The sequence below is a fragment of the Empidonax traillii genome, unplaced genomic scaffold, assembly GCF_003031625.1.
Source record: "Empidonax traillii isolate 1590-97213 ecotype Southwest subspecies unplaced genomic scaffold, ASM303162v1 scaffold27:size3997909, whole genome shotgun sequence".
Taxonomy (NCBI): Eukaryota; Metazoa; Chordata; class Aves; order Passeriformes; family Tyrannidae; genus Empidonax; species Empidonax traillii.
Genome location: NW_020955220.1, coordinates 2704647 through 2732019, shown reverse-complemented (window position 1 = coordinate 2732019; position 27373 = coordinate 2704647). Strand labels below are relative to the sequence as shown.

Sequence of the window (27373 nt, the reverse complement as noted above, 5' to 3'; positions counted from 1 at the left end):
TACTAGACTGAACTCATACATAATGTAATTTAATTGGAGTTTCACTGAAGACAAATTTGGTCCATTATGTCAGACTTGTAAAATGTGAAATGAAAGTGAATTAACAAACCTTGAACTTGGGCTACATAATGAAGGTTTTGAGGTAAAAGGAATGGATTGCAGTGGGGGGATGTTTTGGGTGAAGTCTCATCCACATGTAGTTAGTGGTAAAATTCCCATTAATATCAATAGCAGTAAGATTTCATCTTTCAGATCTTAAAGTAGCGTATTTGGAAGGTCATTCTTCATTCAGGACATTTGTTTTAATGCATTACTGGAAAGAAATGCCCTTCTCCATGCAAAACAAGGGGCATAAAGTCAGAGTTACAGACCATTAGCTAACATACTAATTACAATTGTCATTAAAATACATCTTTCTGTGGTTGCGAATGATCCGAGAGATGCTCTGATATTAATGATTTATAACATATAAAAGGTTGACCAGATCTAAGATGGTCTGAATTATTATTGATTCATTTGGTAACAGTTGACTTTTATAGCTAATAGCCATCATTTGATTTAATAGTCTTTGGAAATGTGGTAGCTGAACATGCGCTTGAAAGGGAATTCAAAATATTTCTCTGGCAAATGTATGTCTTTGTCCAGAGGCACCTGTCCCACCACAAGCAGATGGGTATTCTTGACAATAGCAGGATGTGGACATTGAGATGTATGCAAGGACATCCCCATGTGCTAGAAAGTACAGCTGTTTCCCAGGCAGAGGGGAAGCTTTCAGAGGGACAAAAAGGAAGAGAACCGTAAGGGGCTTGACACATTCAGCAACCTTAAGAACTGTGCTGTGGCTGCACCTTTTCTACCTTTTCCTCAGTCAGAACCCAAAAGTTCATAGCTATTTAGTTTGTTTATGGTCTTAGTTTTGTTGTTGTTGTTGTTTTGATTGGTTTTGGCTTTTTGTTTGGTTTACTTTTTGTGTTTTGTTGCTTTTTTTTCCCTCCTAGAAAGCAAAAGAGATTTATTTCTTTGAACAAAAATTTTCCTCCACATTAGGAAAAGGAAGTGTCATCTTTTGATCCCTCATCTTATCATGTGTCAGGCAACTCATATTTAACATTTTCTGAGGCCTTTCACTCTGTTTTCTTCTGAAAGAGAGAGGCTGCAACTAATGGAAGAGATCCTTCATACTGTCAGTCAGAGTTTCCCAGAAAATAAAACGAAACCTATAAACTGCCTCTTTGTAAAATGCTGGGTATCAGCGGACTTTATTATTTGATCAGTGCTGTCTGGACTTTACAAAGCTGCTGGCTGCTTGTATCTGTGCACCTTATTCACTGCTGCTTCATTTTTCTCTGTTGTTTCCCTATATCATTATACTTTTTTGTTAATGTTATTTCTATGTGTTAAAAAAATAATTTGACAAAGGGCAAAGTAGTCTCCTACAAGATTAATTCTGTAATGAAGTCCCTCTGCTGTACAAAGTGATGTGAGTGGTACAGGCTGATTTTCCTCCTTATGCCATGTGTAAAATGTCACTGTGAAGGAGTAGCAAGTGACATTCACTGTTACTGCAGCCTGGATGTGGGGTACAAACTCAGACTAGCTCTAGTAATTAAGTAGCCTACATTCGGAAACTTTCCAGTGGTTACCCCTGTGCAGTGTACCATAATTTCATTTTCATGTAGTAATCTGCAAAAAAAAAAAAAAGGAATTTTAATGCTTATATTTTTCTCATCTATGTATTTGTTTCTTCTCAGTATTAGGAATTATTTTTGATGCAGTGAGTTTCCAGGATTCCTAATACTGTTCTACACTGTAATTGCTCTTGACGGAACTTTAGGTTTGTCCCAGAATCTGTACAAACAATTTTTTCCCATCTGGTTTTCCCACCAAAAAGCAATATCAATCCTGCTCATGTCCTACTGCTGATAGATCATCTCTATGGTTCTCATGCAGGCATCGTAACATTCCCTAAAAATGAGACTGTAGTACCTACTGTTTGATAGATGTTTTTGCTGTTGATTTCTGTCCAAAGTTTCTTCTGTTGTTATATATAATCAAGTCCCTCTAGTTAAACGTGAAACTCCTACTGATTAAAAAAAAAAAAAAAGCTCAAATATCTTTGCCAAGGCAGGAAGACAATGTTAATGCCCAGTCTATCACCCTCTTAAATGCATAAATTTTCTGCATTAATTTTGCTTTCATCCACAATGTCAGGTAATGCTGCATGTAGGGCTCTTGTTCTTTGTGCTTTTGTGTCCTAATGAAGACAACAGCTTATTATATATTCTATTCAGTAACATTCTGTTTGTTCACTGTCTTTGCAGCTGACACTGTAATTTCAAGCAGTATATTAGCACTCATCAATCATAGTTTATATGATTTAAAATCAATTTAAAAATATAATTCATGAATGCGTGCAAAAGTGGATGAGTTGTGTTGTTGATCCTGACTGAAACCCATTTTGGTTATTCCCAAGAGTGGTTTTACACATAAAATGGCTTTATTTCTTTCATTGTATATTATGAAAACTACCATATAATTCACTGCTCCTTCAGTTGTGCAATGCCTTTTGTGTGTGTGTGAATGCTGTTATTTAACTACTCTGTTTCAAATACAAAGGCAATTTAGCATGAAATTATATGTGTGTGTGGGTCTGGTTGTGAAGGCACATGTTTATTGGTTTGCAAGCCTTTTGTCTGTATCTTTGGATATGAAGGAGAAAGGGCTCATCGCGCCATTATTGGGGCAAAAATTTCTTCTGTGTGTCTTTGTGATTTTTTATTGTTGTTGTTGAACCCTTTCCCTGTGGCTTTGGATAATGCACTGCAATACATTTTTGATAGATCTGCCCAAAGTTTTCAGATAAGATGACAAATAGCAAAAAATACCCAGAAATGCTGAGGACACCATGTGTTTCTGTAGGATTTCAGATTTGGCATATTTAATGAAAGCAAAGGCATTGGGTATATAAAGCGGCAGAAAAACTAGTGCAAGATTGTCTTTTTCCTAATCAGAACGCTGATCAGGAAATGTTCACATGATCAGAACGCTCACGTGAAGAGGACCCGTGCTCAACACTCTTTTGCCAGTGGGGTTACGTCTCTGTATCCTCTCTTTCAGGAGAATTCCTTTTCCATCCTTCAGAGGTGGGTTACCTGATGATTAGGTAATGCCCATTAGAGATTTGGGATCTGACTTCTTTTCCTTGCTTCAGTGAACATCTAAAAGTGATGTCTGAATTGGATCAGTGTGTATGGGAGTTGACTGGGTGAAAAAACACGTTGTAAGGTGAACACTGTCTGTTGAATGAGCAAAGAATGGACATTACTCTTCTGTAGCTGTTTATGAATGTTTCCTTCACTCTAAAATGACCCCAAAATAGAACATTTAGCTTAGTGAATTAAATCCAAATAAAAAAGTTTTTTATCATTTTACCTGCAAGAGGGGAGAAAACACTATTTTCAAGTCATATAAACATTCTTCCTCCACCGCTGTATTTAGCTACAGACTGAAAAAGTCAGTTATTTGAGAATTTACTTTTTTTAATTTTTTTTTCTCTTTGGTCTAATATTCCTGATCTTATATTGAATAATCTAATGTTTCCTAGGAAAATTTTTGGTTCTTTTGAGCTTATCTGCCTTAAAGCTTTGTAGTTTTTCAGTCTTACTGCAATAGTAAGAGTAGTAGAGACACACACCATTTAGACAAAATTTTTTTTTTAAATGGCAGTGCAGTTGAAAACTCCCTTTAAGTGCTTACTGCAGAAAATCAAAAATCCCAGTAACCACTAGATAAAGTACTGTCAGTACAGACAATGTGAAATCAAATGTTTTTTCTAGGAAGATGGTAGGAGCATTATTATTCACTTGCCTTCTCTTTAAAAGTACATATTTTGGGCCCATGAAATGTATTCTTTGTATTTTCAAGCCATTTGACAGGTGTGTCACCAACCCCCCCCTTTTTTTTTTTCCTTTTTAGAAGCATCCTCCTTCAAATACACCAGAATTGGAAGTGCCATCAGTTATTGCAAGAAAAGTATCTCAGTATTCGTGCCAGAGGAAGACAACTTTAAATAACTACAACAAGAAATTCACGGTAATACTTTTTCCATTCATGAAATAAAAGCCAGTGTAAGTAAAATAATTAATATAGTACTTGCGTCAGTATTTTCTATGGTGCCCTCTGCAAATTTGGGAGTAAACAGGCAGCAGAGTAACAATTAAAAACAGTTATAAATCTGCCATTCTTAAATTAAAATTGAGTGCAAGCTTAATTGCTGAAGGCTTAACACAGTGGATCTGTAAATACACTAATAGCTTGTAAACACATGAATTTTTAAAACAAATGATAGAGCAGTAATCTGAATATGTCTTTTAACCTTTCATCACAGTCTTGTTTGACAAGTTAAAAGTGATAATAAGCAAAACCTTGATTTAGGTCAGTCCAGGATACTTCACAATTGCTATGCTGTCTTCCAGTTTGCTCAGGTGTTTCGTTCTTCAAAGTATGATTCTAAATTTTAGATTTTCAGTTCTGTAGTTATGAAAACAGATTGCATGTTAATTACTTTAGCATGACCCCTCCCCCCCTTGAATTGTCTAGTTAAATACAAATCTTGGAGGCTGTCTTATATTCTGGTTAGTGCTCGTAACACTACACATTTCAGTGGGTATGAAGAGCCTGAGTCCTCTGGTCTAAATTCCTCTTAAATTTTATTGTGCCTAATGGCTCCTCTTGGCTGGCTCGAGATATTCTGTGACCACTATGCAATAGGAAACATTTGTCAGAGACTCTAATGTAGTGTAGTCTGGATACATCTGGCATATTTATATACATATGTTTCAACTATAACATTAAACACTTCCTCATTTTTTCTAATGTTTTATTATTTATTTTCTTATTAATTAATATTATTTATAATTTTTAGGTTTCTACTGTGTGTCTGACTATAAATACACACAAATCTTGCAAGTAAATATTATTTGTAAGATCCATATGAAAAGCAATGGATACCAGTTATTTGTGAATAAAAAGCATCTACAGTGTAAATACTAGAATCTCTGAGAATTCAGAACTAAAGATAAACCTACAAGCAACTCCAAAATTATTTGGGAATGCACAGTTAAAAATTAAACAACTTAAAATTTGCCTTGTAGTGTTGCTTTGAAATAATCATCAATTATATCAATTGTATCATACTGTTTATAGTACTGAAATATGATAAACTCTTTGCTTATTTAATAAAAGTCCCTTTTTGAGCAAGATGATTGAGCTTTTGAGCCTGAGGTTGGGCTAGAGACCTCTTGAGATCCCTTCCAACTCCAATGATTCTAACATTTCCCAAACTGCTTCCCATGAACGGCTGTTGTGCCCCACCTCCTGTTAGAAAAACAAGGTTGCGAATGTTACCATTTAACCTCTTCAAAGCAGTCATTCTTTTCCACTGTTTATGAAGATCAAATACAAGCTTCTGTAGGGGAAAATGTCAGACCAAACATAGTATGACCAAAAGGTTATGTAAAATACCAACCTTCTTGAAGAAAAAGGAATTAAGTGTCTTAGTTCTGCGCTTCCTGAAAACAGTGGAATATGGGAGTCTGGCTCTTTATTGAATTTTCTCTATTACAACATTTTGTCAGACATTCTGAAGGTAAAAAAATTAAAAGTAATTAGGATGGATAATGGCAAAGCAAAATGGTTGCCCTAGAAGGCACAATGTTGTTGATTTTTAATTATCATCACCATTGTGAGCATGTGCATTTTGAGTGGTTTCTGTTATATGTGTGTTTCATAGACACAGTCCCTAAATTACTTCCAGGTTTATCATTGCAGCGGTCTTAATGTAAGAGTACAACTTGGATTTGATAAATTAATTTAGCTGAACACGTTAGAAGCAGGGCTGTTTGATGACTGGAGCACTGAGACTCCCTTCTGTCAAACATTTCTGAGTCTGGGTAGGAATTAGGTTTTGTAGCAACCAAGGTGTCAGTTTTTCATCTTCATAGTTTGACAGCAACTGTTCTGAGTTCATGCTGTATTTTATTTCTGGAGGTGCAACTGGGCAAGTTGATAATGCCTATGAGTCTGCCTAACATCTGCATCTTGAGAGTTATAATGGAACTCCTTAGGGCTGTTTCTCTTGTCCCTCACAACCAAAGCTTGCAATGACAACTGAAGGGCCTGGGTGTTTATGGACTGCCAGTCCTGGCCCACTCCCCTGCAGGCCTTCCAGTTAGTCTGCCTAATGTCACAGGAGCCTGATTTTTAGATTCGCTGTTGTTTAGTCGGACTTATATTAAACCTGTAATTCATGTTCTCAAATAAAAGTGTTCCAACAGACTTTTCAGTGCAAGCACTTAGGAAATGCGCTGAAGCATTGGCATAATTCACTTGTGCATGCTGTGGGCAACCAACCATTAAATGACAGATTTTCCCTGGCTCAATACCATACATTCTGAAAATTGGGTCCAAACCATCTTGAGTTATGCGTTGATGGTAGTATTTTAGTATAATATCTTTTTTTGTGAGCCAAGGTTGTTCCCTTTTCTTACAGATTTTCTGTTTTTCAGTTATCTTGACAAAATTACTTTCTGATCTTGACTGTAATAAGGGTACAAAGCTATTATTTGCTTATGCATTCTTGGATGAACTCTTGGACTTTGCCTTGATACACTGTATCAATGTCCTCTTTCAAGTAAGTAGTAGTTGTGTTAGAGGAAGTGGAGTTGTTACACTGGAGCAGTCACTGGTAGGCAATGCTATGTGTTCAAGGATTTGGATGTGCTTACTTCTGGAAGAGGCACTTTTGGGCACTTGATTTCTGTAGAAATTGATAATTAGTGATATTTTTAGTCTTGAGTCCTGCATATATTTCCCCTTGAAAGACCACTTATTAAAACAAAATAGTGGAGTTTTGGTGAGAGCTCATGAGGAAAATGTGGTGAATTAATAAACAATGTGCAGTGCCTGTGTTCTACTCTCTCATGTTTCCTTTCTGTTGTAATAGCCAGAAAATAACTTGCCAAAAGTTGCAAAAAACTGGTTTTATACCATGGAAGAAGTCACAGAAGGGTTGGCAAAAACTGTGCAGATGTCAAGATTTCATTATTATGTTCAGTATGGGGCAAATCCTAACCAGATTATTTTTCATAAACTATTGAGTGTTAGGGCTTGTTGTGTGAGGAATGGAGTAAGTGCGTCAAATTGTGTGCCTAGGAGGAGACAGCAGCACTGTGTGTCAGTTCACGGAGTAGAAACCCAACTGCTTCAGCCTTGGGCTTTGTGCTGTGTTTGGGTCACTGTGCATCGTGAGCTGTGGCCTCATGGTGTGTAGGATGAGAATCACTGCCATGGGCTTTATTGATTTGGGTGTTCCAGGAATGCACCCCAATGCATAAACCTGACTCTGCAGGTGAACTGTAGCTGTTCAGACGGGTAAAGCTGCAAAACAAAAGAGCAAATTCTTTCAGTGGAGTCTGTACCTTAGCATGTTTCCTTTATGTTTGTCTTAAACATTAATGTTATTATGGAATATAATGTTACAATATTATTCTCTGGCTCATTTGGAGCTAGGCTCCCTCTGCTACTGAAAATTTACACTTGGGGGCTGCATTGTGTTTTCCTGTGCTAAAATGAAAGGAGTCATTCTACTGTGCCTGAGAGGGGTTGTTGGATTTGAATATTAATACCAGACTGTAATAAAACTCAGAAAGACATTCTTTGTGGGGAAAATACAATTTAATTCTTACAGAAGAAACTAATTAAGTCAGAGGCAAATGGTTCTGTGATTCTGAGGCTTATTGCTAATGCTACTGAATGTTACTTTGCTTTGGCTGTTACTCATGGTAATGAGAATGTGGATGTTTAGCATGGGAAAGACGCCTGGCTTCTTTTCTACTCTGTCAGACAAAAAAATATTCCTTTTAAATTTTTTTTTCTTTTCTATCTACAGAAACATGTATCAGTTATGCCAGTGGCTCAAGAAATTATTATTATTACATTTTAAAACAGACCTCAGAAGAACCTCAACTTTAGCTTTATAATGAACTTGGGAGCTGTGCAGTAGAAAACCACTAACTGAATGGATACTTTTAATAACATGTAGTGTCTTACTGACATAGGTTACTTCATTAAAAATTCTCCAGACTGCACCTCAAAATCACAATTTCCTAAATGTATACAAAGAGTATACCTATTCAAAATTAACTGATAGTTTGGTCCTAGGAGTAAATTTCTCTTCTGATTTTTAAGGTAAGTGGGAGGGTGCTCCCTAAAATACAGACAGAGTATAAATACAGCTGTACCTTTCAGCAATCCAGATTTTTATGTGTATGTGAAGTCTGTGTTGCTTTCTTGTATGTGTGTAATAGATGTTTTATATTTCTTATCACACTATGTTTTTCATTTAGGGCATTGTTACGTGATTAACACTCTAACTGCATTTTTGTGCTGTGTCAGCAGATCTTTTATCACAATTGTATTGTTTTCTTTTACATTATGTGGAAAAATATGGGAACTTCTCATGAGTTCCACTCTGATTTAAGGAATGAACCTGATATTATTGGTTAATAGGAGGAGCAACTGGATCTAACATATTTATTTCTAATAACATATTTATTTCTAATAATGCATAGACCCTGAGATCGTGCACATTATGCTATTACATTATTCTCTCAGCTTCTGTGTTTTTCCAGCTGTGTAAGATAACATGTTGAAGTCTTTGGATCTGGGCAAGTATTGGGCTTTTCAGTTCAGATAAAAAAAAAATCAGACTGAACAAAAAATGAACTATTTCCTTTGGCTGAAAGTCAGTTTAGTCGAGGCTACAGGTTGGTTCAAACTGCTTAATTCTTCTTGAAATAAGCACCTGAATGTATTTCTTCTCTCTGTTGGTCTATCCAAAACATGTTCACATGCTGTATATATCTTCCCACTGAAACACAAAGTAAGGATTTACACTGGGGAAAGAGAGAAGAAAATTTTTTGAATGAAAGGGGCATTCTAAAACTTTGTTCAGTTTTGAATAGGCATCAAACACTGGTGACACTGATGTTATGAGAACTAGGACCCATCCTTTGGATTTATAATTTACTAAATAAACTTTGAGTAGAAAACAGTTAGTGAGAGGGAAAGCAATTTAACTCAAATTGCTTTTCTGAGTATAATCATCTTTCAAAGAGGTATCTTGAAGGTTTTTTCTTTTTTTTTAATCACACTTTGCTGTTTAGCTCTTTGGTGAATTAAATTTACCCATACCATGGTATGTTCATGGTTTTTTTATTTGTGCTACAGTAGTGTTTACAGTCTCAAGTGAAATAGGAGCCTTTTTTATAAGAGATGCAGTACAAGCACTTTGTAAAAGACGGTTCAAGCCCTGGAGTGTTCACAGTTTTAATAGGCAGTGAATAAAAGATAACGAGAAGCAATGGCAGGGAGGTGTGAACAGCTTTCCAAAGTCTCGCAGCAGAGGAGTTGAATGTAGGCATGGGAATAGGACAAGTGCCCTGTCCATGGAATTGTAATGATTTCTTTACAAAACAGATTAGATTTAAAATATGTTTTTTGGTATGGTAATACTGGTGACTTTTTTTCTAGCAGAGTCTTAAACTGAGTTTTTTGAAGACTATTTTGCAAATAGCAATGGAACTGCTCTGGCAGTCTTGTTGAAATGAGCAGGATAGGATGAAGCATAGCGTGGGACCACGAGTATCTTTTGCTTTTCTGCGTGTCTTTTTCTCTGATATTCATACTGAATGTTACTGGGTCAGCTATTGAAATGACAGAAACCACCATAGCCTTATGGATTATGAATTATTTTTCCCAAAATCATTCTCATATATCAGTTGAGAATCTTGCTCTTTGTATTGGTTCCACTTCTTTAATTTTTCGCATTTATGGTATTTTGCTGTGCATTTTTACATGTGTGAATGCTTATGGTAGCTTTGCATTGTTAATGACATTTTATTTCATTTTGAAATGGGCTTCAAAATTTCTGTGTCTCTATATCTATCATCTTCCTTATTTTTAACACCGCTCAACAAAATCTTTGTGTACTTTTGGATCTGACTCACAATCATCTGGAAGTCCATTTAACCCCCAGATTTTTCCATAGTCCAAGACTCATGTACATAAATTCCACAATTTCAGGAACAGAAGTAAAATTTGCAATAACTCAAGAAGTGAAATGTAGCCCAACTATCACACTGAATTAGAACAGACCCTGCAGAATACCCTGAAGATTATGAAAATCCCATGTGCTGTAAAAGTCTAGAAATTTAGTTTCCTTTTAACTGGTACTTTTTAAACAGGAAATCTTAACCTTAATCTGATTGATAAAGTGATGGCAAAGTGCTTAATGTAAGAAATACATAGGTTTATATTAAAGGAAGGGTCAGTAATTTTTCCTTTTTATGTCTATGTAAGAAAACTTCACCGGAGATCTACTAGATTGCAGGATTTTTCATAGCTAATATAAGAGTTTTATGTGTTTTTCCCTATGGACTATTGCTGATAGTGAGCTGTACTGTTCCAACTGTATTGCTGTATTGTTCCAGCAATTCCAATTGCTTTCTTAAAAAAATAAAAGAAAACTTTATCAAAAAGAATGTCAGAAGCAGTTTTATTTAAAAAGATCTGTAACTAGTTGCAGCATTTGCAGGCAATTTTTTTTTTTTTTGTACAGCAAATAATGAATATTCAATAATCTTTAATTGTTTATTTTAAGCAGCTTAATGAGCTTCACAAAGGCAGAAAAACACTGAAAAATGCTAACTAGAATCATAAAAATGCTTTGATTATAATTTCTTGTTGACTATCAACAACCTCTGAGGAAACTGCTACACGAGATTGTCTTTTTCAGTAGTGATGGTGACACAGCTTTTCTGAAAACTGCCCTCCTGCTAGTAGGAAGGGACTAATACCTCTCTACAGCAGCAGTGGTGCTGGTATATGCAGACACATTTATCACAGTGGCTGATTATTCAGTGTAGAACACTGTTTAGATGTGCATGTGAGAGGCTGCCTGTAGGGAGTGAGAAAAAAATATACCCAGACTTTTTGAGCATCCTAATCAAGAGCGTGACTTTGCCAGTCTCTGCCATTAATACAAACTGCTGAGCAGCTACTTTTGAGAACTATTTTCTGCCAATCTTATCAGTAGAGACTATTTTAACAAGAAGGTAGCAATTATGTCTTTTTAGTTCTGCCTCTGATTAATGCTGTTAGTGCTAACAGGAGTAGGAAATCTCTTGCCAAAACTTACTTTCTTGAGTATTCATGTGTACAGATTATAAAGCGAGAAAAAGAAAGCAAAAGTAATTGTAATTTTGTAAGTGGGGCAGTAAATCTTACTTGGAGCAAAAATTAGCATCTTCTACTGCATAGTAAGAAAGAATTTTTGAAGCTGATAAAGAATAAAAATAGTAAGAACTAGGTAGAAGATCCAAAAAACCCCATAGCAGAGGAAACATCTGACTCCTGTCACCCCACTTGTAAAATATATTTTCCCATTTGCTTTGCAGTACTCTCTATGCTCTGTTTTGTTTTTTTTTTTTCCCATATAAATACTGGGATGAATCCATATTGCTCATGACCTCAGACTGGTAGTTTCACATTTTCCTGCATTAGTTCTCTTTCTAAATGGAAACTATAACATGCACCTGTCTCTTACCAAAAAGTATGTAATTCTGTACAACATAATCTGTCAAGTAAATAAAAATCTTAAACGTGGAAAAAAGAATAGCAGTCGAATAAATCCAACAATTAGCCACTGTAAGAGCTTAAATACAGCTGTTAGGAAGCTAAGGTTTGTGTATTATTTTTCTAATAGATTGTTTTTCAGATTGTTTTTTGTTGTTGTTGTTTTTTTGTTTTTGGTTTTTTGTGTGTTTGTTTTGGTTGGGTTTTAATGTTGTTTTTTCCCCTCCCCGCAAAGGAGCACTCTCTCCTCTCCCCTTTGATTCCCTATACCCAAGGGCTAGTTGAATGTGAATAGTAGTCAAAACTTACAGATCAAGCATGTTGCTAAACAGCTGTCTTTATCATGGAGTCTTTGATAAAATGTTATGAAAATGGCATTGCACAGCCCTTACTAATCAGGGTAGCTGATAAATAAATATGCAGCTGAAGGAAGGATTCTTCCAGTGAGACAGACATCAGGTGACTGATTCTTAGATCAAGCAGTGAAGTTATGCTGGTGATACAGAATAAAGCAAATTATCTGCAGCAAGCCCTGATTATTTTTATACACTTTAACATATTAGTGCAGATAAATAAAAGGAAAGTGGTTTTGTTCAGCTAAGGTACCTGTTTCTTCTAGAGAGATACTGTCAAACCCAGTAAGATCTCATTTTTATTTTTTTAAGAGGGCAGTTTTTGCAAATCTAGGGTCAGTAAAGGCAATGTTTTCTTGAAGATTTTGAGTAAAACCTTCATTTTGCTTCCATGAGACTATAATGTTTATTATCTAAACAACTCATCATGTCAGATGGTCTATTTTTCTGGAACTGACCAAACAATGAAATGTAATATGTGAAAAGTGCATTTAATTTCAAGAAGTTGTTCTGTTTTAACAATGTAAATTATGGTAGCTAAAGTAAAATCTTGTTGTTTAAATCAGGCAATATTGCTTCGATGCAAGGTGACAGATGCCATTCTCTATTCCACAGATGTAATAAAGAGTTGACTTCACTGGATTTGCTGTCACATCAGTTAGTGGGCTGGAGACAGACTCACCTGGAGATATTACACATGTAGCATTTAGGATGTACAAGGCCTGCTGGTTTTTACTTGGCTTTATTTTTGACCGTGAAGCACAGTAATGCTAAAATAAAAATCAGAGCAAAATCTAAAATTATTATTCTTTATACAAATTATATATTCATTGCAAATTAAATGAAATTTGAGGCTGAACATGAACAATGATCCCATAAACACTGAGGGCAGGAAAAAGAAGTTTAATCTTACTCCTTCCTACTATCCACTGTAGTCATTGCTCTGGTAAGCCCTTTGCTGTCTCTTGCTGTCTGTATCACAGGGTGTTACTCATTCCAAAAGCATTTCTGAACATGCAGTCGGGCTACAGCTCTGTGAGGTGGTAATTGTGGGCAGATGCAAACTGACAGCCACTTCTTCGGGGGCTTTTTTTGTGATGCCTTGTGGGTCACAGAGGAAACAGGAGTAAGGTGGAAAACAGGAAGGATGAGCAGCAACTGATATAGTGGAACACAAGGCTGGGATTTGCCAGCTGCTCTTGAGAGCCTGCCTGAAGAGTAGGAACTGGGGTCTGTGGCAGGAGTGCAGTTTGCAGTGCAGTGCAGGCGCTTTGCAAGGCTGGGCTTGTTCCTGGGCTGTACTTAACCTGCCCTCGGCCATTTGAGTCATGCACAAAAGCACCCTGAACAGCCAAACGTGGGATACGTTTTAGGTAAATGTTCTGAACAGTGAAAATCTCTTCTGGAACACTTTTAAACATTTCTGAAGGAACCACTTAATTTTGCAGACTTGAAAATTTTTGGTGTTTGTGAAAAGTTTCAATAAGAACGTGGATTTCCAGCTGTTGATCAGCTACAAACCTTTGTAAGTTCTTAGGTTATTCACAAACTTATTTTGCAGCATTTGTTCTCTCTTGTATCCTACAATTGGAAACAACAGCAAAAAAAATGCCTCTACACCACTGGGTGGTCTGTTCCCTGCATTTCATTTCTAAAAATTGCTGCTATCAAGATAGATAGATGGATATATATATATATAAGATAGACCTCAAAGCTGCATAAATTGCATATGGATAGTTTAAAATAAAAAATTTATGTAGGCATTCTCCAGGTATTTTTGAGTGCAATGTCAAATAAACCAAACCTTGGACAGCTGAAGAACCATAAAGAAAATGTGTTTCTATTTGAATGGGTTATACATCTGAAAAATGAGGAAAAAGACTGTTTGCTTCCTAAATTACTAAATAGAAGCATGGCTACACGTTCAAAAAGAAGGTGATGGCTTCCAGTATTGCCACAGACTCCTATTTGGTTGTGTCTGAAAGTGCAGATGTCACATACTGGCCTGCTGGATTATTTATGGTTGAGCATAATTCTAAAAATTATGGCTCTATTTCACATTGATTTAATAAGATCTTCCCAAAATACAGAAAGAATATCTCACAAAATATTTTCAAGTTTGTTACAGGTCAAAATATTTTCTTGCATTTGTCTCTAAAATAAAATTTTTATGATTCCTGGAAAATTTCAAGTGGTTAGAAAATTAGACTGGGTTTTTTATTTTTTTAAATGAACTTTCTCTTTTCATGCTAGTGTCAAGAAGTAATTCTTGAATTAGAATACAAAGTAACCTCTCTAAGGAGTATACTGAATATTTTCAGCTTTTTTTAGACTTTAATTTTTCTTTCTCTACCTGCCCCCACCCCAGGATGCCTTTGAGATAATGGCCGAAAATTATGAGTTCAAAGAAAATGAAATATTCTGCCTGGAATTTCTGAGGGCAGCTTCTTTGCTGAAATATCTTCCATTTCCAGTAACCCGAATGAAAGATATACAAGGGTTGCCCTGCATAGGAGACCAAGTCAGAGATGTCATTGAGGTAATGTACGTCTGAATTATCTGTCAGTTGATTCTTTTACAGATCTACATTTAGAGGAGCAGCACTGGTATCTGTGTGTATGTAAACAACCTTCTGTATTTCCTGTAATATGGATGTATTATCCTTGTTACTAAGAATGGAATGATTTCTGGAAATCTTTTGTAATAATATGAGGTTCTGCCATGGTATCCCCACCCTTAGGAACAAAGGTAACTAGTGATTAAATAGTCTTAAATAGTGCAGTATCAAATTTACATGTAATTTTTAAAGGCTCACACTGATTTGGATGCAACAGGTTAACTGTTAACAGTTTTGCTCATGTGACTACTGCCCTTTGCTCACCTGAATGCTTTATTAGAAATACTATTTTTGCAAAACTTCTAAATATTTCAGTACTTTAATGTTAAGTCCTACCTTGCTATAGCAAGTTATAAATAGTTGTAGCAAAGCCTTTTATCCAGGTGATGGATGAACTTTACACTCTCCTTGGAACTTGGAGTATTCCCTACATTTTTCTTTACTTCTTAGCCTTTTCAGGACCCTACATCTTGGGTGCTGTTATTCCAGCAGGCAGCTGCTCAGAGGGTCTCAGCTGTCTGGAGGGGTCATTGCTGAGTGTTGTGCTCCTTGTTTGCCTCATCCACCAGTTAAGAATGTAGCCTCTGAAGTGCTTTTTGTACCTACTAGCTGGGGGCTGGGAATTCAATTATGATCCCACAGAAAATAAGGTGATTTATTGGGGTTATACTGATGGGGTTTTATGTTTGTTTTGGTTTTAGTTTTTATCAGAAAGACTAGAAGAACTGTACACTCAAAAAAAAAAAATGTTTGTTCTTAAAATGCTTTTAGGAGAAATAAACTGAACCAAATAATGAAATCTAATTTTCAGGACCAGTCATTGATAGTTTATGATAAATAACTGCTATCTGGCTGTGAATTTATGAGTAAATAAGGACTGTGAAATGTATTCCATGGTCCCAGTTTCTACTTCATCCTTGAGTAAATTTATGAGTAAATAAGTACTGTGAAATTTATTCTGTGGTTCAAGTTTCTCCTTTATCCTTCAGTAATTTTCTGTCTTTAAAAAGATTCCAGAATTTGATCCCAGTGAAGTAAAACAATATGTTTGCTAAAGGTTATTTTCATGTTTGTACAGATTGATAAAACTTGTTTTTAGATTGTTTTACTAAGTCTTATCACTATGGTAAGATTTTACAATTGTTTCTTCAAATTTATTTTGTGTAAGTAACATTTTTCTTTGTTTAGGAGATTATTGAAGAAGGAGAGAGTTCTAGAGTTAAAGAAGTGTTAAATGATGAGCGATACAAGGCTTTTAAGGTAAATCCTTTGAGTTTTGTTGCTATAGTTTAAAATTTCCCTCCCTCTAGTAAAACTTAGACATAACCATCGATTTTATTATAAAGGAACAATTGATATCAAGTGCAAAGAAAGAAAGGTCTTAAATAAAAAGAAAAGGTGATCGAGAAATTGATAGAGTGAGGAATAATGGTGAAATCATTTTCTGTTTTTAATTAACGTGATGCATATGTAGTTGCTCTTAAGCTTGAACTAAACCATCCCCTTTTCCTGAAAGCTAATGTAATGCATAGTCTTTGCTGTAAGTTTAATGGAATGTTTGGTTTATTTCTGCCTCAGTTGATTATAATTTTGACACTACAACATCTTATTCTGGCATTAAGAAAATACCAGGTGAAGAAGATGACTCAAATCTATTATAATTCTCTTTGGTGTGAGGCAGAAGGAAGAGGACTGGAGATATTTCTGTCTTAGGCAGATTGTAGAGTCATAGTCACACTACTCCACAGTTGCAGGGAATCTAAACCACATAAATATTGCAGTTCCCATTTCTGAAATGTTCACTGAATTCTCCACTGGAAATATATAAACTATATATATGAACAAATATATTTTTCAATTTTATCTGCAGTTTTAGTCTCTGTAAAAACACTGTTTCTGTCATCAGAAAAAATTAAAACAGAGAGTAAATCAAATGAAACTGTTTAACTCTCCCATGCATTACTTACTTTTACTTCAGCTATCACAAGGCTCTTCCATTCTCTCTGACCTGCGATACAGGTATGAACTGATGTCCAGGGACAGTTGCTGATGAATCTCTAGCAATATTCAGAAGAGAGGTGTAGATTCACATGTATAGCAGGATTCATGAACCAGACTTGCTTATTAATTCATGATTGCACTATTGCATGATTGAGGATCAGCTATTAAATCTGATATTTTGGGGTTCTAATCTCTTGGAGATTAGAATAAAACCTATCAGGGGAAAAATTATCTCAAATACTCTTTATGTGTTGTTTCACATGCAAAATGACAACAAACTTATCGGCCAAGCATATGTCTTGACATTTTGGCTAAATTGGTTGTAACCACTTGCTTCCACCAATTTTTATGCGTTTCTAAGGAAGCCAAGAAGAATCTCATATTAGTGAATTCCTAGATTTTACTGTTCAGCATGGTCATGGTGACTGCTGCATCACTCATCATGACTTAAAAGATCACTGCTGGCCCCAGGACTATAGTTATCAAATGACTGAATTAAATTATAGTCTGTGTTTAGATGTAGGATACTTGAATTGACATGGTCAGTTTGCCTCCTTATGGAAGGGGATGCTGCAGAGAATGAGTTTACATATATTATTATATGTAATTAATGTAATAAATGTAATTATTTCACGAGCTGAAAAAAAGCAGTGGCTGCATACACAATTGGAGAAATGGGCTACCTGCTACTTGTGCTGCACTGCTGGCAGCACCTCTCAATTGACATCTATAAATATACCAAATAATAATGGATCTTTGTATGGTAAGAAAAAAATGCAGTGTTTTGTTGTTTTTTTTTTTCCCCGAAAAATTTGAACAGTGGCATAGAATCCATTTTCTTTAGTTCTCTATCCCAGCATTAATTAAGTCTCTTAGAATCATTTAAAACCCAGTAATAGACCCTTTTGAAAATCTTCTAGCATTAGCAAAAACATTAAAAGATAGCAATCTAAGTATTAAAAAAACCACATTCTTTCATAAGCACCTATGATTCAGACAAAGAATAGGTAATTTCATCCATTATAGACAAAATGTAGAGTTATTCCTATTTAACATTATCCATTATTTTAATTTTTCTCTTTGCTTTATCTTAATTATTTCCGAAGAATTAATTTCTTTAGAAGAACACAAACTAAAGCTAACATGCTTGGAATTCAGAGGTTATAGATTCAATGGAAAACTGCAGTTATTTGTGTCTTACACAGCTACTCATTGAATTCCATAAAAGTACAAAGAAACTATGCAGAGCTTCAGTATTGACAAACTGAACATAAAGAATGTGCTTTCAGGCAAGCATGAAAGGTTCCCCTCTTGCTTTTACATCACTGTTCATCTGCGATATTGATCCACTGAATAACACTTACAACTGTGACATTTTTGCTTTACATCCTTTTGTGGGGAATAATTTAGTGTACAAATTTACTTTAGAATAAATGGAATACAACCACACAAAAGCTTTGGGCATTTTTGTTTTGTTTTATTTTGGTTTTGTTTTTGTTTTTTTTTTTCCCCAATAAGCAAAATAGTGACATATGTACTCCAAATAAGATATATAGGAACTTAGCTTGGCTTGTGTGAGGACTGAAAATTATAAGGCTATTTGCAATATGCAAGAAAACAAAAGTTAATTTTTACTTGAAATGGAATCCCCTTTTGGAAAACAATATTTGTAGTGACCTACAACATATATCTTATAAAATGCAATGTAAGAATCATGGAATGGTTTAGGCTGGAAAGTGCTGGACTACTACTGTATTCTTGTTTAATTTCACTTAACTGGGAATTCTGCACGTATAAAACCAGTTCTCTGTTCAGTGTAGCTATGCAAAGAAGGGAAGCTGAATCTCTATGTTTGCATTACACTGTTATAGATCATCATTGTAGGATTAACTATGCCCATTATTTTCCTTGTGAAACCTTCTTGTTACCTACTTATTATTAATTCACTGCTCCTTTAGAAAACAACACTGAAATATGTGTTTTTGTACTGATTTTAGCAATTTACTTCAGTCTTTGGAGTGGGAGTGAAGACATCTGAGAAATGGTTCAGAATGGGTTTGCGAACAGTGGAAGAGTTAAAAGCTGACAAGAGCCTCAAGCTGTCCAAAATGCAGAAAGCAGGTAAGGTGAAAGTGTCACAAAAATTTCTATGTCAGTGCTCGAAGAACTTGTTAACAGAATCACAGGAGGAGACAAAGTTTATTTATACATCTGTTTTCTTGCTGCAGGGTCTTGTGAATACTGAATTATTAGGTTTAACAGAGCTGCTGATTAAAAATGGTGTCATTGAAAACATAGGAATATGCATACTTTTAAATTGCTTGCACAGATACCAAATGAAATCTCTCATACACAAAACTATTAATGGTTTATTATTGCACAGGTTGTGAAAATTGGAAAAAAATAAAAAAAAATGAAAAAGTTCCGGAAAGCCCAAAACTGCTTTTCAGAGGATACCTGTCTCCTTCAAGACAGCTGTACTTCAGTGATAAATCAAGATTTGTAATAAAATACTTATAAAATTCTTTCTATAATCCTAGCACGTCTGAGCTTTAAAATGCTGAATGTGGTCACATGAATAGTGTTGCTTCCCCATAGATTTTTTGTGTTTGTGCTGTTTCCCTAAATAAAGAAATTCATTTAAACAAAGACATTAATTCACCTAAGAAAAAATTATATAACATGAAATTATAATAATGTAACTTTATTTTTGCATTAAATTCATGTGGTTTACATCATCTCAGAATCCCTTCGATCAACTTTACTACATTCGTGTCCCTTTGTTCTTTTTTCTTTTATGTATCGTATCTAAACATGAAACAGTCTGCAGAACTGGACTATTGCAACACAAATTCTGTGATCAAAAATAAGATAGGTGGAATATTTCACATACTTCTGAGCCTGTACTTGGGTAGAACACCTTAATTTTGGGAAGGCTGCCTTTTAAAGCAGTGCATTCAAAAATGCCATTGATGGGAGCTGGTAGGGAAGTCCAGAATAACTTGTAAATATTCAGATTCTCAGAAAGTGGAGCAATTATTGTCACTGCTATATTGACAAATGACCTGACAAATAATAATGACAAAAATATATGTAAACTCTAAAGGCAATGATGAGGGAAGGGAGAGGTTGTTTCTGGCCTGTGATCCCTCACACCCAGGAGAGATCACAGAGACTGAATTCAGGAATGGTGGGGAGGAAGGAAAACCTGAAGAGGCTGGATCAAAATTTGTTTCTTCCCACAACATATCATTAAACAAACCTGTAACTTCAGGGTCATGATGGAGCATTTCTTAGTTCTTGCCATTAGATAGGGTTCCCTTGCCCATGGTATGAATTGTGTGGTTTGACTTCTTGATGATAGACGGCTATTCACAAGGGCTTTGCATAATGCAGTGTAGATTTTGATAGTTCCGTGGAGTGATCAGCACTTTTTGCTTTTGATTTCCAGGGTTTCTCTACTATGAGGACCTTGTTAGCTGTGTATCTAAGGCAGAAGCAGATGCAGTAACCTTGATTGTCAAGAATACCGTATCTACCTTTCTACCAGATGCTTTAGTTACCATAACAGGTGGTTTCAGGAGGTGAGTGAAAACAAATAGGGTTGCTTTGCTGTTTTATTCAGGTACATGAAAAAGAGACATTGTGTATTGGAAAAATCAAAGAAGCTTGGTGGGAAGGTATCAGAGTTTGTTTTCAAGTTTTGTTGTTTTGTTTTTTTTTTTCCCCCTGGGTTTGTTGTTTGCTTGCTTGTTTTTCAAACCAGAGGGCAGTTCTGTGACATTCTCAGATTGCTGTGTTTTGTTACTATGAATGATTGGTTTGTTAGAGCAAAATCTAAGAACAACTTGATAGAAAAATGATGTTTAGATCATGTACTGTACCTGGGTATCTTTTTTTCTCTTTCCCTGGATCTAAATTCTTGAGGTTGAGACTATTGTTAGGCCATGCTTGAAGGGAAGATACAATAGGCTTAAGGCAGTCTTGGATTTTTTGTTTTGGTTTGTTTTTTTTGAGGGAGGAGGGGGTTGTTTTTTTTCCAAGAGATCTTAAGTCACATGAGTTTGAAATGTGCTGAGGCAGTTTGTAATGTTAGAGGTATACTTTAGAATAAACACTTACTAAAATGACCATAAAGCAGTGACTAAACCAAATATACACTAACCTCTGTATGGATGGAATGATCTCAGAATTTCTTTCCTGGCTGATTTTTGTTCCTAAAGCTTTTGGTCTTGTAAAACCAAACCTGAAACTGTTGCTCAGAACATCCATGATTCGTTCTTTCAGCCCTTACTTGAGAGCTTTCTTAAGGCCACACAGCAAAGCATTGAGACTGGGAATAATCTTCAGGAGTTCTGGTTTCCTTGCTCTGTACTCAGGCCCCAATTATGTCCTTCTTGTAGTACATGTCATTCATAACGCAGAAATCCCTACTCAGCACCTTAAATCTGTTGCTGCTTAGTTTGTTACTTTGTAAAACTCTGCCTATATTTTAAAAATAAAAATATCTTTCAAAAATACTTATTCTCTTAGAACTCAAAATGCACAGTTCTGTAACCCTTATGCAACTAAAAAATGGAATGAGAGCGAAAGACAAGAATGTTAACAATTAATATATCACATGTGTGATTAAGTATTGTGAGCCTGGATAGGTTTGCATAGACTTAGTCCAACCTAAATTAAAACCTTATATAATTTCTATATACATGCACAAAGATTGTGCTGAGTGTTTCTATAATCTTTGTGCCATCTTATGATATTTATAATTATTCCTCATATATCCCATGTTTATTGTGAGAACATTTGCAGCCTCCAGCTACATAATTTCTGTGTAACAGTGTGGTCAACCAGAAGCATTAGGCTTAAGTATGAACCCTGACCAGAGGTATAAGAAAAAGATCAAATTTTTATTCAAAACCTCAAGTGTCATCATTCCCTAAACCTTTGTTTAAGAGGCGTGTGATGACAACCTCTTTGCACCAATGTGAATCATTCAGGGACCTTGAACACAAGGTATCTGTGTGTAACATGTCTAGATGAGAGACTTACAGATTATAATGCTGAAAACTCCTAGTTTCTTCATGATTTAAGTATATCTAAGTATATCTAATTATGCCTAGTGAGTAATTCTGTGTACCAGTTGAATGCCTTTAAATGTGCAGGAATATATTAAACTGAGTTTCAGTACGCCAGTCCTAAATGATATTTTACTAACCCATGGAACATAAATGCTATGGTGTAGGATTTGTAGAAAACCTGATGGATTGGGATATCTTTACCAGACACCTGTATTTTAATTGCTGAACTGCAGTAGAGGTGATTTACATTTGTTCTTTTTTGCCTGTCTCTTATGGTGGCAGTGTTCTTCAGCCAGAGGTATATGTAAGCTAAGTAGCACTCAGTTTTCAGTTAACAAATTATTATTTAATCCGTTCATAATTACATAAATATTTTAATAAAAGAAATAGACCAATTTGCTAAGTCAAACAACTTGCTTCCCTCATGCTGCACCCTGTACACTACTAACATAAGAGGAAAAAATAGCTCCTGATTGCTCTGAATAATATATTAATTCACCAGGATCCCGGCTTGTCTTGCTTTGTATACCTGTTTCATAACTTGGATAAAGTTTGGCAGTTGATTGTTTTCTTCTGCATTTGACCAGAAAGTTGAAAGTCAGGAGTCTCATAAACTTACTTTACTATGCACGAGGACTGGATGAATTACAAGGAGCAGAACTTCCATGGTGATCTACAGCCATGGAGATTCAATGGGATAGAGAAGAGGGAAGTTACATTCTTTTTCCCAAACCTAATAAGCACACAGGTGGCTGGATATATTTAATGAAAGTAGACTTTTTCCTTTAAATTTCGGAAATGTCACGAAATCAGATGATGTAGAAATTATTTTAATCAAAATTAGAAAGAATAGTATAAAATTCAAGTAAATATTAGGGGTTTTTTTGTTTGTGTTTGTTTGTTTTTAAATCCCAGCAAACTTGTTCATAGACTTTTTTTTGGTTTGATTTAGCTTTCATCTTTAGTCTTCTGTATGGCTTTTTTTATTTGCCTTGTAAAAAATAGAAGGGTTGTGATGGCAGCCATTCCCTATCTTTCTAATTTGAAATCATTCAGGAGCAGGAATTAATAAATTAATGAAGTCTGCATGAGTTTATCCCTTGCTGCTTTTCTACAGGAACCATTAGCTAACTACCTGTAAAACATACTCCTGGAGTTTCAGTTAGTATATTTTCATATAAGAGGTTGCGAGAATTTTTTCTTTTTCTTGTTTTTCCATCCTTTTCCAACATTTATCTGGGTCATTTTGAAACAGAAATTACAACACTGAAATGCATGAAAATACAGAAATAGAGCAATTGTTATGAAATAGATAAATCACACCCATGTGGTGTGGAATGTATTTCATTGTCTATCTATGGAGGGTGTCAGCTTGACTGCAGACAAGGAAGTACTGAATATGCTGATAATGCAATATAAATCATACCATGGACAATGTTATCAGAAAGACTGAATTTGCCATGGTGTTTGAATTGGTGTGGCATTATTTTCAGTGCTCAGCCTTTCTTATTTTGAAATTTAAGTTAATAAGACAAATTCCGACATGGGGAAGAGCACCTCATATTACAAGTTGCAAAAGCCACTAAGGGTAAAGTTTCCCTTCCACCATTCAGTTAAACAGAAGCCCTGGGATAGGGAGAAAAGAAACTTTATTCCAGCATGCAACATCCCTGATTACTGTGTTTGTCTCGGCTATATCCAAGGCAGGAGTGAGGAGTATAATTGAGGCTAAAGTGTGTTATCACTTTTAAAGAAGAGTTAAATGGTAGACCTGACAACTTTTTTTCCTGATTATTAAAAAAGTTATTTTATACTATGAAGAGAATTAACGATTTTTCCATAGTAATAGCATTATGTCATCTTCTGTATATCACTGCATGTTACCGAAAATTTGATTCCTATTAGCAGTGTGTTCATGCTATTAATAATATTAGCGTTGTTGTAGGATTGTTAGTAATGACAACTAGACAAAGAACTTCACAATAGGTTTCATAGCAGCAAAACTGGAGGAATTTTCTCCTTTTTCCTGTAGTTCCCTACTAATATATGGCTTCAGAGTAACTTCAAGAAAAAGTTGTCTTGCACTGAAGCATTATCACTAAGTTTTCTAAAACCCTGGGTTTTAGCTAATTTGATTTAGCTGCTGCTATTTGGGTTTGCCACAAGAGGTGATCTAAGCTGAGGGCTTCCTAAGAGCAAAAATGCTTGGAGGATTATATACTATATGAAGTTTATGGATTTAGTCTCTTTACTGAACGTTCATATCTCAATACATTCACCCAAAACCCTCAAATTTCACTGGAGAAATTCAGAAAAGGATCTGGAATAAGAATTACATGCAGTAATGAGAGTATTTTATATTACTATATCTTCAATAGGCACTTATTTTTTAGAAAAATATCTAGGCATCCTCTTGGTATTATGATTTCACTTCTGAGTTTATCAAATAATATTTACCTAGACATACTTTTATTCGCTTCTGTCTTTGCCTTAAGATAGAGTTAAGTAGACTAAGGAGACACTTTGTTTTAGGTAATTTCTCTTATTACAGTTCTGAAGAAGTTATCCAAGTGTCTTGGGCAATATATCGTGCAGAATAACTAATGCCTCTTGTCTATTATTTATCTTGGTGGGAGGCTAATTCCTCTGTGCTGCATCAGTCTTCAGGGAATTTTTTGTCTCAAACTCTCATTACTAATTCTGTTCTAACATGAGCCTAATTGATTGATAGATCGCTATCTTCTTTCTTAAATTTTATATTATCTTTTGGAAATCAGGGTTTGACACTGTAACATTTGTAGATAAGAATTGTTAATAGAAAAGCAATGAAGGGAGCAAAGGACAGGGTCAGTGTGTTTGTCAGGCACCACTGCCATGCTTTTGTATATTACAGTGCAAAAGCTTCTTTCCTGTGTGCAGTGACATTTCCTACAAGGCAAAGGAATGCTTAAAGGAATGACATGGGACAGAACTCTGGTCTTTCCTGTTCTGTACCAAGATGATAATTTAAAAATATCCCTCATTTTTGTCTTGGAGATAAAGTAAAATGAAACAGCTGGGATAAAGAAACATTTTGAGAGATTATTTTGCAGGTTCATGCACTGGTAAATAAACAGTGTTATTGTGGCACCTTTGCTTCAGAGATGCAACTTCTATATGGCACATGGAATCACATTTATCCAACTGTGTTGGCACATAAATGAGAGAATGTAAGTTTGAGTGTATGAAGAATATTATAATTCCCAAGCTTTTGGTATTTACTCAAGACTTGGTGTTTTATTTAACCGAGCTTGTCCTGTGGTCTCTGAACTTCTGGATAAATCATACAACACTTGAACAGAAGTTCTGATCCTAATAAGAGGATCTATTTGACCTTTTCATCATGGATACTCCTATACAGTGTTTTTAGGAGACTGTAGGTGTCCTAAGGGAGAGACCAGAACATCTGACATGTCATAAATATTTTTAGGTTGTCGAAGTAAATGTATTTGAAGTCCTATTACACAAATTGTTTTCTTTCTCTGCAGATCTAGGATTAAAATAGTGCCAGGCTTGATAAACTAATATACTTAATTTATCAAAAGATTCCTTCATTAAGTTTTCAGACAAATTCCTAAAAAGAGATTCTACTTACACTTTGTTGTTAGAGTATGCCTTTGCATTTACACTGTTCTTAGATAGAGTTATTTCTATGGGGATTTTTTACTCCAGAAAACCCCAGTAGTAAGGGAAGATATAAACTGTACCCAGCTATTTAAGTTCTAAAACTGTAATTTCTGCTCACTTTCTTTCACTGGTGTTATGAGAAGTATATCTTTTTCTCTACTGCTATTTCATTTTGTCACGGAGAAATCTGCTATAAGAGATATCTGTATAGGCAGGCTGCTCACTGAATGTTTGAGCTGATATGGTAGTTTGCACACACTAATTTAAACAGATCCTGAAATAATCTAGCAATTATTCCAGCAGCAAACTGGAGAGACTTCTTCGCTCTCATTTGCGAGCATGGCTTTTTCTCTGATAAACTGTAGTCCACTTTGGATGAGGCTTTTAATCTGGATATGTTTTAATCTGATCTGGTTGGTTTTAAAACTTAGTAACACAGCATTGCCCTACCAAACTCCCTAAATTTAAAGATGTTTGACCTTGAGGTACTGGGATGCTGTGAGTAAAAATATTCTGTGACTGAAGTTAAACTCACTGCAACTGGCAAAGAACAGAGATCATCACTAGTTTCTGTTTTTAATTTTCTTCAACCCATTAAAAATTAAGTTGGGAAAGGAGAAAATCAAATTAATAGCTAGCCAAGTCAATTTAGAAGATAATCTATTGGAGTAATTCGGATACTTCCTTTTGTCATTAGAGCTTTGATTATTTTTCCACTCATTTCATCTATTATTAGCCCTGATGAATCATGAAGTAGAAGCTGATGAATAAGGTATCTGGGAGCTAGGGACAAAAAGAACTTTGTAAGAATCCACAAAATAATTGAGTACTTTCTTTCAAAGCCTTTAGAAAACTTGTTGATTTGAGATTTTTTTACATGCCCTACTCGAAGTACTAGAGTACTAGAGTAGAAGTGCTCTACCATTTCCACAGGTTTTTCAGCTCGTTTGAGGGGTGCTGTTAAGCTATATACCTCTCTTATCTCTAAAACTAGTTTGAGTGATGGGCCCAGAGTGCAGGTGGCAATGCTGATGATTTCTGTGAAGCCAGAAGTTTTCCACTGTACATGCAGAGCCAGAAAACTCCCTGGCTTAGCCTTACAGTTTTCCTGATAACCTCCATGAACCCCCTACATCTCCTGGAATGTATTTGCAAGAATCTCTACGGTGTTAAGTATTTTCTGTTTCATATCAAGACTGATGATGACTACTAGGAAGTAAGCCAGTGCAATACAAGTAATGTTATAAAGCAAGATATGAAATCTCAGGTTGTATTATTTTGGGACCGTTAGAGTCTCCTGTATTAGCTTTTTTTCTTTTCCCCTAACTGAATTGGAAAAAAATGAGAATGAAAACAAAAAGTAGGAGTTTCTATTCCTTGTCAGGCACTCAATCCAAAATTTTAGTTTTGTCCTGATACATGATCAGATTTGTTATCATTTTAATTCTTGCTTTTGTTTGAAACTGATGAAAAAATTTAAAATTACTTCACTGATGACTGCTTTGTCATTATACAGATTATAAGGGGTACTGGCATTAACATTTTCAAATTGCAAAGGCAAACTCATAGTGGCAAAGCAGCATACTGCAAGTACACCACTAGAAGTAAGATAGGGTATAGTCTTTAAAATAGATTATTTCTTTGCAGTTCACATCTTGTTAATTTGATGTCCAAATCTGATATTCAATGTTAAAATAAAAAACAAAATGTGCAGTGAATAGAAGATGCTGTATATATGAAGAAAGAATGACAGCTAATAATGGTATCCAAAGAAGTTTTCTTGTTTTGCTTTTTTTCCTGGTTTGCCTTTTAATGTCACTTTCAATCATTTTTGACACATAAGAGTCAGCTGTTTGACAGTTCTAGGGTTTGGAATTATATGGAAAACTTTTTAAAATGCTTGCCACTGCATAAAACCAAAATGTTAATGGCTTCACTAAGTCAAATTAAATTTTAATGGCCAT

The 27373-nt window shown here is 35.3% G+C and overlaps 1 protein-coding gene across 1 annotated transcript in view; it reads left to right on the top strand.

Moving 5' to 3' along the window:
• The window catches only part of DNTT (DNA nucleotidylexotransferase), an 88657-nt gene that overhangs the window by 6301 nt on the left and 54983 nt on the right, over positions 1 to 27373 (top strand). Inside the window, exons 3-7 of the mRNA XM_027908988.1 lie at positions 3976 to 4092; positions 14416 to 14586; positions 15853 to 15924; positions 18663 to 18786; positions 20117 to 20249. Coding sequence (XP_027764789.1) covers positions 3976 to 4092; positions 14416 to 14586; positions 15853 to 15924; positions 18663 to 18786; positions 20117 to 20249 — 617 coding nt within the window. The remainder of the gene's footprint in view (positions 1 to 3975; positions 4093 to 14415; positions 14587 to 15852; positions 15925 to 18662; positions 18787 to 20116; positions 20250 to 27373) is intronic.